The 13,421-nt window shown below is 45.6% G+C and overlaps 1 protein-coding gene across 3 annotated transcripts in view; it reads left to right on the top strand.

Moving 5' to 3' along the window:
* The window catches only part of ATP8B4 (ATPase phospholipid transporting 8B4 (putative)), a 498,700-nt gene that overhangs the window by 117,460 nt on the left and 367,819 nt on the right, over window positions 1-13,421 (top strand). For all 3 annotated transcript variants that reach the window (XM_063926015.1, XM_063926016.1, XM_063926013.1), the window contains one exon: window positions 3,696-3,754. In XM_063926015.1, the coding sequence (XP_063782085.1) occupies window positions 3,696-3,754 (59 nt within the window). The remainder of the gene's footprint in view (window positions 1-3,695; window positions 3,755-13,421) is intronic.

The raw sequence follows: 13,421 nt of genomic DNA on the forward strand, positions 1-13,421 counted from the left end.
TATTCTTCTTGAAAGCTATTAAAAATTTGTATATTGTGAAACAAAATAAACACAAAATGGAAACACAAATTAGGGAAACGTGAGATCATCTTCTTTATTATTTAACCATAAAAAAGGCACAATGTCGTAGAGCCTGCAAGGGGCTCATTTGCGCTCTCCCAGCTGTCGGTATGCCGGCGGTCGGGATTACTGCGCCGGTATGCTGGCCGCCAGGAGCCTGGCCACCAGCATACCCTGTTGGTATGCCGGCGGTCGGGATTCCGGCGCTGGTATGCTGGCCGCCGGGTGCCCGGCCGCTGGCATACCCTACTACACCCCCTAGCCGGGTGGTCTTCAGTTTGCCGGCTGTCGGGATCCTGGCGCACAGTATACCGGAGCCGGAATCCCGACACCCGGCATACCGTCACCTTTTCTCCCTCTTGGGGGTCCACGACCCCCCTGGAGGGAGAATAGATGGTGTGGCGCGCCTAGGGGCTCATTTGCACTCACCCAGCTGTCGGTATGCCGGTGGTCGGAATTCCGGCGCCGGTATGCTGGCCGCTGGGAGACCGGCCACCAGCATACCCTACTACACTCTCCTAGCCTACTTATGCCACTGAGTCACAGTGCTTGCTATGTTTGTCACTCAATTTACACTTAATAACCATACCCACTTATCCCTCTGAGCATGGCTATAGCACAGGGGTGGGCAATTATTTCAGCTGGGGGCCGCTTAACACTTCCAGCGAATATTCGAGGGCCACACACAAAATACTCAAAAAGAGATACCTTTTTACACATTACGGCAGACAGCGTGCCCTTTTTACACATTATGGCAGACAGTGTCCCCCTTTTTACACATTACGACAGACAGCGTCCCCTTTTTACAGATTACGACAGACAGCACCCCCATTTTTATAATTACGGCAGACAGCGCCCCCGCTTTTATACATTACGGCAGACAGCGCCCCCGCTTTTATACATTACGGCAGACAGCGCCCCCGCTTTTATACATTACGGCAGACAGCGCCCCCGCTTTTATACATTACGGCAGACAGCGTCCCCGTTTTTATACATTACGGCAGACAGCATCCCCTTTTTACACATTACGGCAGACATCGCCCCCGTTTTTATACATTACGGCAGACAGTGCCCCCGTTTTTACACATTACGGCAGACAGCACCCCCCGTTTTTACACATTACGGCAGACAGCACCCCCGTCTTTATAATTACGGCAGACAGCGCCCCCGTTTTTATACATTACGGCAGACAGCGCCCCCGTTTTTACACATTACGGCAGACAGCGCCCCCGTTTTTACACATTACGGCAGACAGGGCCCCCGTTTTTACACATTACGGCAGACAGTCCCTACCCCCCTTTCCCCACCCTCCCCTAAACCTGTATAGCAGTCCTTACCCTCCCCCCCCCCCCACTCCCCTAAACCCATACAACCGTTTTTAACTCCCCTCCCCATAACTTATAGGGCAGCTTTAGCTTTATCCAGGGGGTTTACCTATTTGTCAGTGACGATCCCCACTGTCAGTGATGATCCGCGCTGCTGCTGCTGCTGATGCTGCTTCTCCCCGCTGGCCGCCGTTTCTTCTCCCCACTGGCCTCCGCTTGTGCTCCCCACTGGCCGCTTCGTTCTGCTCCGAGTCCCACTCTGCAGTGCCCGCCCAGCACCGCCCCCGTGACGCCCAGCGCCGCCCCCGTGACGCCCAGCGCATGACATAGAGGAAATCCCGGTCAGCTGACCATGTGACGTGACCGGGATTTCCTCAGCGGCGCCGCGTCTGCGAGCAGTGCAATGACAAGCGGCCTGTCGGGCCTCTTGTCATTGCACTCTGGTGGGGCACAGCGGGCCAGGCAGGATCGGTCCGCGGGCCGCATCCGGCCCGCGGGCCGCATGTTGCCCACCCCCTACTATAGCACCTCCGCGGGGATGTATGAAATAAAACTGGAGGTATCAAAAGAGCTGAGCAGACAACCTTCATACTGTGTTTATGGTCTATCAACATTTACATGTAATCAAGATTTAGGTGCTGCTGTGGAGCTGAACACACGCCTGTAGGTGGGGCGTATCTTGCCTTTTGTACACTGCACTTACTCCAGAACTTAGTGTATGCAAGTATGGGCGTTGCAGGGTTGTGTGTATTTCTATTGCAATGACATTATTTTGGATCAAATCTGCATCTCATCTGTATTTTATTCAGCTATATGTCTGAAGAGGCATACATGGTCTGCAGCGCGGTTTTCTCCATGGTAAAGTTCGGTGAAGGTGTGTCTGAGGCACTGCGTGCTGTAAACTGGTGCAAAGTGCACCCTAATAATAATGGGTATAAAACTAAGTGTACACACAGTATAGGGGCAATTCACCCACAAAAATATGTACAACTCTACACACCAACAAATATGTACATTTAGTTCTGTGCACGCAATATGGGAGTAATTATGTTTGACTTGGGTGCAACTCCTCAGGTGTTTTATATTTAAATTTGTGCTGTAATCTGCTTTGATTATTGTGTTTGCTGACTTTAAAACAGGCACCTGGTCCGTTATGTTTGTGATGTGTCCCACTTTATATGTGTGTTTCAAATTATGAGTGAGTTTACAAAAATGCATTATAGCAATAAAAATGTGCGTGTGTGTATATATATATATATATATATATATATATAGTGGTGATATGGGGTAATTATCTCGGTAGAGGGGGTATTGGTTCACTGTCTAAGTGCATTAATCGTGCCCAGACAGGCCGGGTTTAGCAGCGTAAATGGCCAAACCCGACCAAAGAGTATGTCTCTCACAAAGGTCTCAGTCCTGTCTCTCACAGATTCCAGCCAGCTACCTGCAGGCATAATCACAGGCTCCAGCCTGGCTTGGCTGGCTTGCACAGTTTCACAAACGCATTCTCGCAGTCTTTAGAGTTTTAAGGACTCCCTACTTTCGGTAGATAAGAACCTGGCTTCCTAGCCTCCAGACACACTAGACTTTGACTGAAGTCCAGACCTGGACTGTCTGACTGTTCCAGCCTCACATGGGCTCTGTACAAATGGCAGCCTCTAGAAGTTATACGTATGCAGGTGAGCAACATGTGCAGAGGAAGGCAGGAGCAAACTCTAGGATACAGGAGACGACCAGGCAACACAGGTTTAATACAATAAATGATTTACTGTATGATTCATACTGAGCAAAACTATACAAATTGTGGTTGCATCATTTCTGATATTTAAGATAAGGTCCCAATTGAGGAAATCATTTCTATGCTTTGAAAATGTAATCTGGCTGCAGTTTCATTATTAAATCCATATGATTTACAGGACATGGGGTCCAAACTGTGAAAGTAGCTTATGAGACTGCAATATGCAAAATCTTGGCATAAAGTGTGAGAGGTGAATATCTGGTGCATTCCAACAGCAGCAACATGAAACTACCATATGGTCTAGGCCACAAGTTCTCAAACTCGGTCCTCGGGGGCCCACACAGTGCATGTTTTGCAGGTCTCCTCACAGAATCACAAGTGAAATAATTAGCTCCACCTGTGGACCTTTTAAAATGGGTCAGTGAGTAATTAATACACCTGTGCACTTGCTGGGTTACCTGCAAAATATGCACTGTGTGGGGTCCTGAGGACCGAGTTTGAGAAACCCTGGTCTAGGCTATGCACAGTCTCACTAATGGTGACAGCTTGTTTATAATGTTTTTCTTTTACAGAGGAGGAACGACGAGTGAAGGCCAATGACCGTGACTACAATGAAAAGTTTAATTATGCAGTGAGTATCATTTATGGTCTTCAAATCTGTAAGATACACATAGAGCATTTCCTATTAGCATAATATTAATATACTAATATGTTCAGTCATATCACAAAACATTGGCCCTCATTCCGAGTTGTTCGCTCGCAAGGCGATTTTAGCAGAGTTACACACGCTAAGCCGCCGCCTACTGGGAGTGAATCTTAGCTTCTTAAAATTGCGAACGAGGTATTCGCAATATTGCGATTACAAACTACTTAGCAGTTTCAGAGTAGCTTCAGACTTACTCGGCATCTGCGATCAGTTCACTGCTTGTCGTTCCTGGTTTGACGTCATAAACACACCCAGCGTTCGCCCAGACACTCCTCCGTTTCTCCAGCCACTCCCGCGTTTTTTCCGGAAACGGTAGCGTTTTTATCCACACGCCCATAAAACGCCGTGTTTCCGCCCAGTAACACCTATTTCCTGTCAATCACACTACGATCGCCGGAGCGAAGAAAAAGCCGTGAGTAAAAAAACTATCTTCATAGCAAAATTACTTGGCGCAGTCGCAGTGCGAACATTGCGCATGCGTACTAAGCAGAAAAACGCTGCGATGCGAAGAAAATTACCGAGCGAACGACTCGGAATGAGGGCCATTATTGGCTTGAAAGTTAATAAATTTGCTGTTCTTTTGAATTATTCTAAACTTTTCATTCATACCCTCTTCAGGTCTAAAGGTGTTTTATTCATTTGACAATCACTCCCCTATCTGGCATGCCCCCTCTTTCATGTAGAACATAGGTAGTCCCTTCCCGTTACATGTAACCAGGAGCTTACATGACCTGTTCTGAGCAGCGTGTTACATAGCAGGAGGAATCAGTCTTCTGGCTTCATTGTTATTATTATTATTATTATTATTATTCTTTATATAGCAACTTACTAAGTACATGTTATAAAGCAGATCCAACTGTCACAATATACATTTTAATTATTCATTTGTTTTGAAAACTGATTTGTAAGAGGTCCTGGTTACAGTGTTGATAACGTTCTATCTATAGTAGAGCTTGAATGCAATTTCTTAGCAGCCACAATCATTGATAAACAGGCAATCTGATTCATATGTAATGTGTGGTGAGATAAGGTCTAGATAATGGAGCGCCTTATCACTACAATTAACGTTCCACAAATCTGGAAGCTGGCCACATACAAGTTATATATTTTTTTGTTTCTGTATGAACTAACTTATAAACTACCGCATTTCTGTTCTATCACATTTATATACATTTGAGGTACATACAGTTGTGCTCATAAGTTTACATACCCTAGCAGATTTTGTGATTTTCTGGCCATTTGTCAGAGAATATGAATGATAACTCACAAACTTTTCTTTCACTCATGGTTAGAGGTTGGGTGAAGCCATTTATTGTCAAACAACTGTGTTTACTCTTTTTAAATCCTAATGACACAGAAACTACCCAAATGACCCTGATCACAAGTTTACATACCCCAGTTCTTAATACCGTGTATTGCCCCCTTTAACATCAATGACAGCTTGAAGTCTTTTGTGGTAGTTGTGGATGAGGCTCTTTATTTTCTCAGATGGGAAAGCTGCCCATTCTTCTTGGCAAAAAGCCTCCAGTTCCTGTAAATTCTTGGGCTGCACGTTTGAGATCTCCCCAGAGTGGCTCAATGATATTGAGGTCAGGAGACTGAGATGGCCACTCCAGAACCTTCACTTTATTCTGCTGTAGCCAATGACAGGTCGACTTGGCCTTGTGTTTTGGATCATTGTCATGTTGGAACGTCCAAGTACGTCCCATGCGCAGCTTCCGGGCTGATGAGTGCAAATTTTCCTCCAGTATTTTCTGATAACATGCTGCATTCAAATTGCAATCAATTTTGACCAAGTTTCCAGTGCCGTTGTAGCTCACACATCCCCAAAACATCAGCGATCCATCTCCATGTTTCACAGTAGGAATGGTGTACCTTTCATCATAGGCCCTGTTGACGCCTCTCCAAATGTAACGTTTATGGTTGTGGCCAAAAAGTTAAATTTTGGTCTCATCACTCCAAATGACTTTGTTCCAGAAGTTTTGAGGCTTGTCTCTGCTGTTTGGAGTATTGTAAGCGGGATGCTTTGTGGCATTTGCATAGTAATGGCTTTCTTCTGGCGACTCGACCATGCAGCCCATTTTTCTTCAAATGCCTCCTTTTTGTGCATCTTGAAACAACCACACCACTTTTTTCAGAGAGTCCTGTATTTCAGCTGAAGTTACAGTATTTGTGGATTTTTCTTTGCATCCCAAACAATTTTCCTGGCAGTTGTGGCAGAAATTTTTGCTGGTCTACCTGACCGTGATTTGATTTCCACAGAATCCCTCATTTTCCACTTCTTAATTAGAGTTTGAACACTGCTGATTGGCATTCTCAATTGCTTGGAAATCTTTAGATATCCCTTTCCTGTTTTATGCAGTTCAATTACCTTTTCCTGCAGTTCCTTTGACAATTATTTTGCTTTCCCCATGACTCAGAATCCAGACACGTCAGTGCAGCACTGGATGAAAGATGCAAGGGTCTTTCAGGAGTCCAGAAACTCACTGACCTTTTATACACACACACTGATTACAAGCAAACAGATCACAGGTGAGGATGGTTACCTTTAGTAGCCATTCAAACCCGTTTGTGTCAACTTGTGTGCATGTTATCAGGCCAAAATCTCCAGGGTATGTAAACTTTTGATCAGGGTAATTTGGGTAGTTTCTGTTGTCATTATTATTTAAATAGAGTAAAGACAGTTGTTTGACAATAAATGGCTTCACCCAACCACTAACCATGAGTGAAAGAAAAGAGTTATCATTCATATTCTCTGACAAATGGCCAGAAAATCACAAATTCTGCTTGGGTATGTAAAGTTATGAGCACAACTGTATGTTACAAACTGATTGTTTTGTTAAAAATAGGAAACGTCACAAACATTACGTTTTCACTTGATACAGCTGCAAAATCTTTTAGTGTATGTACAATTATTAGTGTATGTGTGATTATTACATTTTAATAATACAATTACATTATACATACCTCTCAACTTGTAAGTGCCCAGAGGAGGGACATCTTTGCGCGACCGAAATTAGGGGGCGTGGCTTGTGGGTGTGGCCTCACAAGTGCCACGATCGCAAGCCACACCCCCATTTTCGGCACTATGGGGGGCTTGAACAGCACTCAGTGAGCCGCTGGCCATACCCCCTGTCCCTCCCTGCCGGGGAATAGATGCTGTGTGCATGCGCACAGCACCTATTCACTGCTGCTGTGAGATTTACCGCTGCTCAGCGAGTGACAGGGGGGATCTTCCAATTCCCCCCCTCACACACACACACACCCCACTGCAGGACACAGCGACCTGCTGGTGGGACAGCGGGACAAACTGTGATAAACAGGACTGTCGCACCAAAATCGGGACAGTGGGGAGAAATGCATTATACACTCTTCAATCCACTTTAATCCGATCACTTTTGGATGGAGATTTTTCTCCAGAAGTGGTTGGATTGTGAATTTACTTACCATCTACACGTCATAGTGCTATGTTAATTTTTAGCATACTCTACATTGTGTGTGTGAGTCTGTGTGTGTTTTAAAAGGGACATTTCACTAATTCTATTTAATTTCATATTACCCAATTTAAAATGTGATGTAGCCATAGCAACAAATAAGGCATATTGAATGTACTATATGTTGCCTTCATATTTCTGAACATTTTAATTTTGAAACCTAGTTCTTTAGTTTTTAAACAAATAGTGAATAAAATTCAATTATATTATTACATTCTTAAATCACAATGAAAAATAATAAAGGGCTGTGAATAATACTCGTTTATCCACATTTTACCCAGGCTCACTGGGAGAGGCCCAGATGGTATTTGTGGGGGCATAGTGCATGAGGCATATTATTGTGCCACAATGACATGATCCACCACTAATAATCTCATTAGTCCCCCGGATGCCCACATCTCTGCGGAAAGTGGGTGGATCCATGAGGCCGGTGAACTGAAATAATAATATGATTTTCTCTTTTGGCTACTTTATGTGCTGTTTAATGATCAATCTATGAAATTATTTTTAGATGGAGTAGTGCGCACTTAAGGAGAATTTTGCTGCAGACTATTAGGATACCAAATAAGCACAAACACCAGTGCTAAATAGTCGTAGAATATATGAAAGAATGGTATCTATAGTGAGCGCTATTCTCTTTGAGGGAGATTGCAGTCCAAATTAATGAGTCTGATTTGTATTAGAACAAAACTACATATATTTTATTTGGACAAACTACCATGAATATAAAGTGAAACAGTGCACATAATCATGGATATGACATTAATACATTTCAAATATAAAGATAAAAATATAAAGTATTGCACAGACCTTTTAGTAAACAATAGTATGTAAACATTTGAAGGCAGTCTTAGTGCTAATCTTATAACTTTGAAAAAAAATGGAACTTCTGGCTCATACCATTTGAGGTATGTAATGTGTGCCTCAATGTTAAAGAGTAGGGGTTCCCAAAGACCACTGCCCCAGAGGGGTTCCCGAAGGCCACTGCTCCAGAGGGGTTCCCGAAGGCCACTGCCCAGAGCCGGATTAAGTCCATGGGGGGCCCGGGGTACTTAAGACAGCGGGGACCCTATTCAAGAGAGGAGGAGGGCGGGGGTCACATACCAGCCAACGATCGAACTGCGCTCCAGTCCCCGCCAACCGCACAGACAGCTGAGCGACGGCTCAGCTCTCCAATCATGTATGAATGAAGCAGCCTGCCGTTTGGCCATTGGGGCAGCCTACTTCACTCATACGTTATTGGACAGCTGAGCCGTCGCTCAGCTGTCCTGTTTGAACGGCCACCGCTGCAGTGCGGACGGGAGTACAGCACCACAGATCGGATCGGAAGAGAGATCCGATCTGTAGTGTGGCAGGGGGCCCTTAATCCGGCTCTGCCACTGCCCCTGGTGGAGTTCGGGGGGGGGGGGGCACTGTTACAAGCTGTGGCTTGTTTCTGTCATCATGCCATTGTCTGGTGTACCAGCATGTCTAGTTTTTGTTATGGATCCCTTGTTTTGGATAACCCAGATTTTAGGGTCCTTTGACCCCTCCTCAAGGAGGGGGGTGATACTGTTATGAGCCACGGCAGTGGGTCATTCCTGTTTGCTTTTGATAATGTATTTTATGTTATACTTCTGTTTCTGTTCCCCCTGGCTTTTATGGGGTGTCTGGAGTCCACCTTTAAGGAGGGGGTACTGTTATGAACCACAAGCAGTGGTTCATTCCTGTCTTGCTTTTTTTATGACACAGCGCAACTGCAGCGGCTGGCTACAAATGCGCTTTCTGTCAGAGCAGATTTTTTATCAGGGCTAAATTTCCAACACACTTACTTTGAGTGGGGGCAGCATGAAAATGAATAGTTAATGCACTCAGTGTTGTTGGAAAAATAAGTTGAATATGGGAAAGGGTTCCACAGGCCAAACACTAGTGTCTGCATGATTACTCTGTGTGACTACCATATGAATCTTAAAACGGAAAGGGTGGTGCTTTTTTCCCTCTGGTATCCCCCTGCACATTATATAGTACTTGCAACATTACTTGAAAACTATATGGTAATAGAAATTCAGAGACATGTGTTCATATATTTGCAAATACATGATAAGCTGCCGTGCCACTTCAAGGCTTCTCTGATTATCGTCCGTCTTTACACTGCATGATACCAGTACCCATTTAGGTCTATGTAATTCTATTGTAAGGCCTCATGATGAAGACCCATACAGAAATACATCAAAATTGAGGTCTAGCTTATCTAGGAGCCACACCTTGGATCTCCAAATAGCACTAAAGGAACCAGCATGCTTTCCATATAAATCATCTCAGGATGTATGTCAGGATAAATTCCTAGCTATGCCCCTGGGTGGTCTTCAGTATGCCGACTGACGGGATCCCGGCGCACAGTATACCGGCGCCGGGATCCCGACAGCCGGCATACCGACACTTATTCTCCCTCGTGGGGGTCCACGACCCCCCTGGAGGGAGAATAAAATAGTGTGGCGCGCGTAGCGTGGCGAGCGCAGCGAGCCCGCAAGGGGCTCATTTGCGCTCGCCACACTGTCGGTAAGCCGGCGGTCGGGCTCCCGGCGCCGGTATGCTGGTCGCCGGGAGCCCGACCGCCGGCATATCGTAGTGAGCCCATGCTCATGGATGTTTTATTTTACCTTTATTATTCACCTTTTTATAGTACCAACACGGTGTGCAGAGAATGTTTATTCATTCCTTCCCTGGTGTATATTACAGTCTTAATTCTGCAACATTGAAATTGAACCCACATTCAGATACTGCACCAATTTCACTGCAATACCTTGTGTCCTTCTGTAAACAGATAGGTTATGATGCAACATTGGTGCAGTATTAATCTGCAACCTCTCCTGTGCTGACTAAGCTTCCCGGCACCACAGAGGTTAGGATGTGGGTTTCCCCTCTTTATTTCTCTTACCTAATCATTTTCACTCCATCAGATAGTGACAGTAATTGGAGGCAGTAGAAATCCCTGGCTGCTCATCATCCCCTAAGGGTAGATATTTGATACCTGGCAAACTCCTCTTTGTGTATGTGCAGCATACTGAATGCCTTGATAAAGTCTTCATGGAAACCTGACTGCGACAATACAATATCAGGGTCTGTCATGTAGATTTTATCAGCAATCTTTCCCATAAGAATGGATAGTAAGAACTGTATTCTTCTAAAGGCAAGAGAGGCATTCATAATTAATGCGCAGATCAGGTTCCATTTAATTTCAGTGTTTTTATGCAGACGGTAGGCATTACTGTGACACAGGCTCTTGTCTTAGCCATATAAAGGGAAGGTAACTAGACTTGGAAAGAAAGTACTGTATAACCTTGGCATTATGAAAGGTGGTTGTGTACCTTAGTCTTCATTGGATTAATATTTCATGTATACCTTTATGTAGCGTCGGGTTTTAGTGCATATTTGTGGCACAAATCATGATCAATCTGTTCTTTATAGACACATGTAAAAGGTCTTATGCATCGTTTTATAAGTGGATTTGGATGCATATTGCGCTTATGCCTCCTTATGCTTAGAGACATGAAACAGACAATGGAGGGAACATGCAAGTTTCACAGAAATGTAAAAGCAGAAATGCATCCCATGCTGGACCGAAAGGAGGGGCTTTACTTGCTGGTGCTCAGCCCCTGGTGCAACATATGCACTGAAGATTGCGATGGCGGCCGTCTGGAAGATTGCATTTCCACTAGATGGTCGCTGCAAGCTAATCTCATTATTTGATATTCGCAGTAGGTCCAAATACATATGTTACCCTAGCAGAACGCATTCCAAGTGCTGGTTATTAGAAGTGGAAATGTTGTCTATAGCAACCAATCACATTCTAGTTAATGGACGAAATGTCATGGCGTCCAATGTTGCCGGAGGTGCGAGAAGCCGTCCGATCTCGGTCCTTTTTTAAAGGGGCAATCACTTACTTACAAGGCATGGTTTTGTCTTGTAAGTAATTGCCCCTTTAAAAAAATGTCCCAGATCAGCAGGCATCCCACACCTGCGGTGAGCTTGAACGCCATTACATCCCACCAATTATCTTCTAGAAGGTGCTAGATAAATAATAAGTAGAATCTGATTGGTCTCTATGGGCTGCATCTCCACTTCTGTAAACCTGCACTTTAGTAACTATGCCCTTAAAATATAGCTATTTGGGGCCGCATTTTAAGCCTGCGCTTTTGGCACAATGCATCAAACTCTATCATTCATGTACTATAAATAAATGCACAAAATTTTTTGGGGTATGAGGTTACATTATGAGATTGAAGTCTTTTGAATGGAACATAATAAAACTTACTGTCCTAAAAAACATAAAACACAATGAATATACTGCAGGATAGGAGGAACCTCTTTGGAGTTATGCTATTGGGGTGTAGTATGTTATGCCGGCGACCGGCAGCTGGGCGAGCACAAATGAGTCCCTTGCGGGCTTGCTGCGCTCGCCACGCTGCGGGCACAGTGGCGTGCTACGCGCGCCACGCTATTTATTCTTCCTCCAGGGAAGTCGTAGACTACCGAGAGGGAGAATTGTTGTCGATATGCTGGGTGTCGGGATTCCGGTGCCGGTATACTGAGCGCCGGGATCCCAACAGCCGGCATACTGAATACCACCCCTCTATTGTTGAGGGCTCAAAGTGTGTGTCACTGTAAAGCAACTGCACTAGAGGGGTCTATGGCCCCACTAATAATATCACATCTGCCTCTCACCTATGTTTTAATACATATATTTCTTATACTTGAATCCCCCTCCCCAATAGCAACACATCCCCCCCCCCCCGCTATGTGCAACTTCACAACATCATATCACCACCACCCTACCTTGTAACAACATATGGCCATATGTGCAGCCTGTCGTTTGTTGTGCATTAGTGCTATAAAGGGGGATATGCCGGCTGTCGGGATCCTGGCGTTCAGCATACCGACGCCGGAATCCCGACAGCCGGCATACCAACAACTATTCTCCCTCTTGGGGGTCCACGATCCCCCTGGAGGGAGAATAAATAGCGTATAGAGTGCCACCGTGCCCGTTGCGTGGCGAGCACAGCGAGCCTGCATGGGGCTCTTTTGCTCTCGCCCCACTGCCGGCATACCGTAGTAGACCCCTATAAAGGAATAGTACTTGTAGTGGAAAAGTTAAGTAAAAGTTGTCAGCATGTATTTTGGAGTCTCCCTTTTATCTCCTTATGGTCAATGATCAGTCCTGACTGTAGTCCTCTTTAATTCTGGCATGATCTACCATCAGAAACCCCTCAGTAAACAAGTCAGGTATGATTTTATGTTTTTTTTCACATCTGATTTGTTTATTTTCTATCAGGAACATGGGCTAAAATACCAGAAGCGCATGCACCAGTGTCTGTTGGCGGTCGCTGGTCTGCAACTTAATGCAAATGCAGCTACAAACTACTCTCTTGCATAGATCTGTGCGGCCAAATCTGCAAGGACTGAGAATCCCACTTTCAGCATCTGCCCTTATATATCACCATCAGTCGCACCATCCCTATGTAACGCAGTTAAAATGCCGGCTGTTGGGATCCTGGCATTCAGGAGACCGACGCTGGAATCTCGACATCCAACATTATACCGGCGGCCGGAATCCTGCCACCCGCCCGTATTTCCCACTCAGTTGGTGGGTCCACACCACCAAGTGAGTGGGAATAGAACCTGTGGCGACTAAAGCGCGCCACCGGGTCCGAAGCGTGTCGAGCGCAGCGAGATCGTGTCCTCACTGCCGGGATTCCAAAAGATGGGTTGCCGTGTCGCTATACTGGCAGCCGGCATTCTGTCTGCCGGTATATCATACCGGATCCATCCCTATAGCAGGTGCAATTTGTCTGTTACTATGGCTTCCTATGCCTGTGGCTGTTCATCTGTGCACAGTATACAGCTGCTTTCATTGACACACCCAGAGCCGTAACTAGGTGTGTGCCGATGGTGCCTTGCACACAGCGCAAATGCACTGAGGGCGCACCATCGGCCATCACACCCGCTGCTAGCTCTGCGACTGACTACCTGCTGATGGCGGCGGCGGCTCCGCCTGTGTCCGCGGACGGCGGCGCCGCCTGCATGCTGCTGAAGTTGCCCCCGCCGCCGCCCGCCCGTGT

Source organism: Pseudophryne corroboree, chromosome 6, assembly GCF_028390025.1.
Source record: "Pseudophryne corroboree isolate aPseCor3 chromosome 6, aPseCor3.hap2, whole genome shotgun sequence".
Classification (NCBI taxonomy): domain Eukaryota; kingdom Metazoa; phylum Chordata; class Amphibia; order Anura; family Myobatrachidae; genus Pseudophryne; species Pseudophryne corroboree.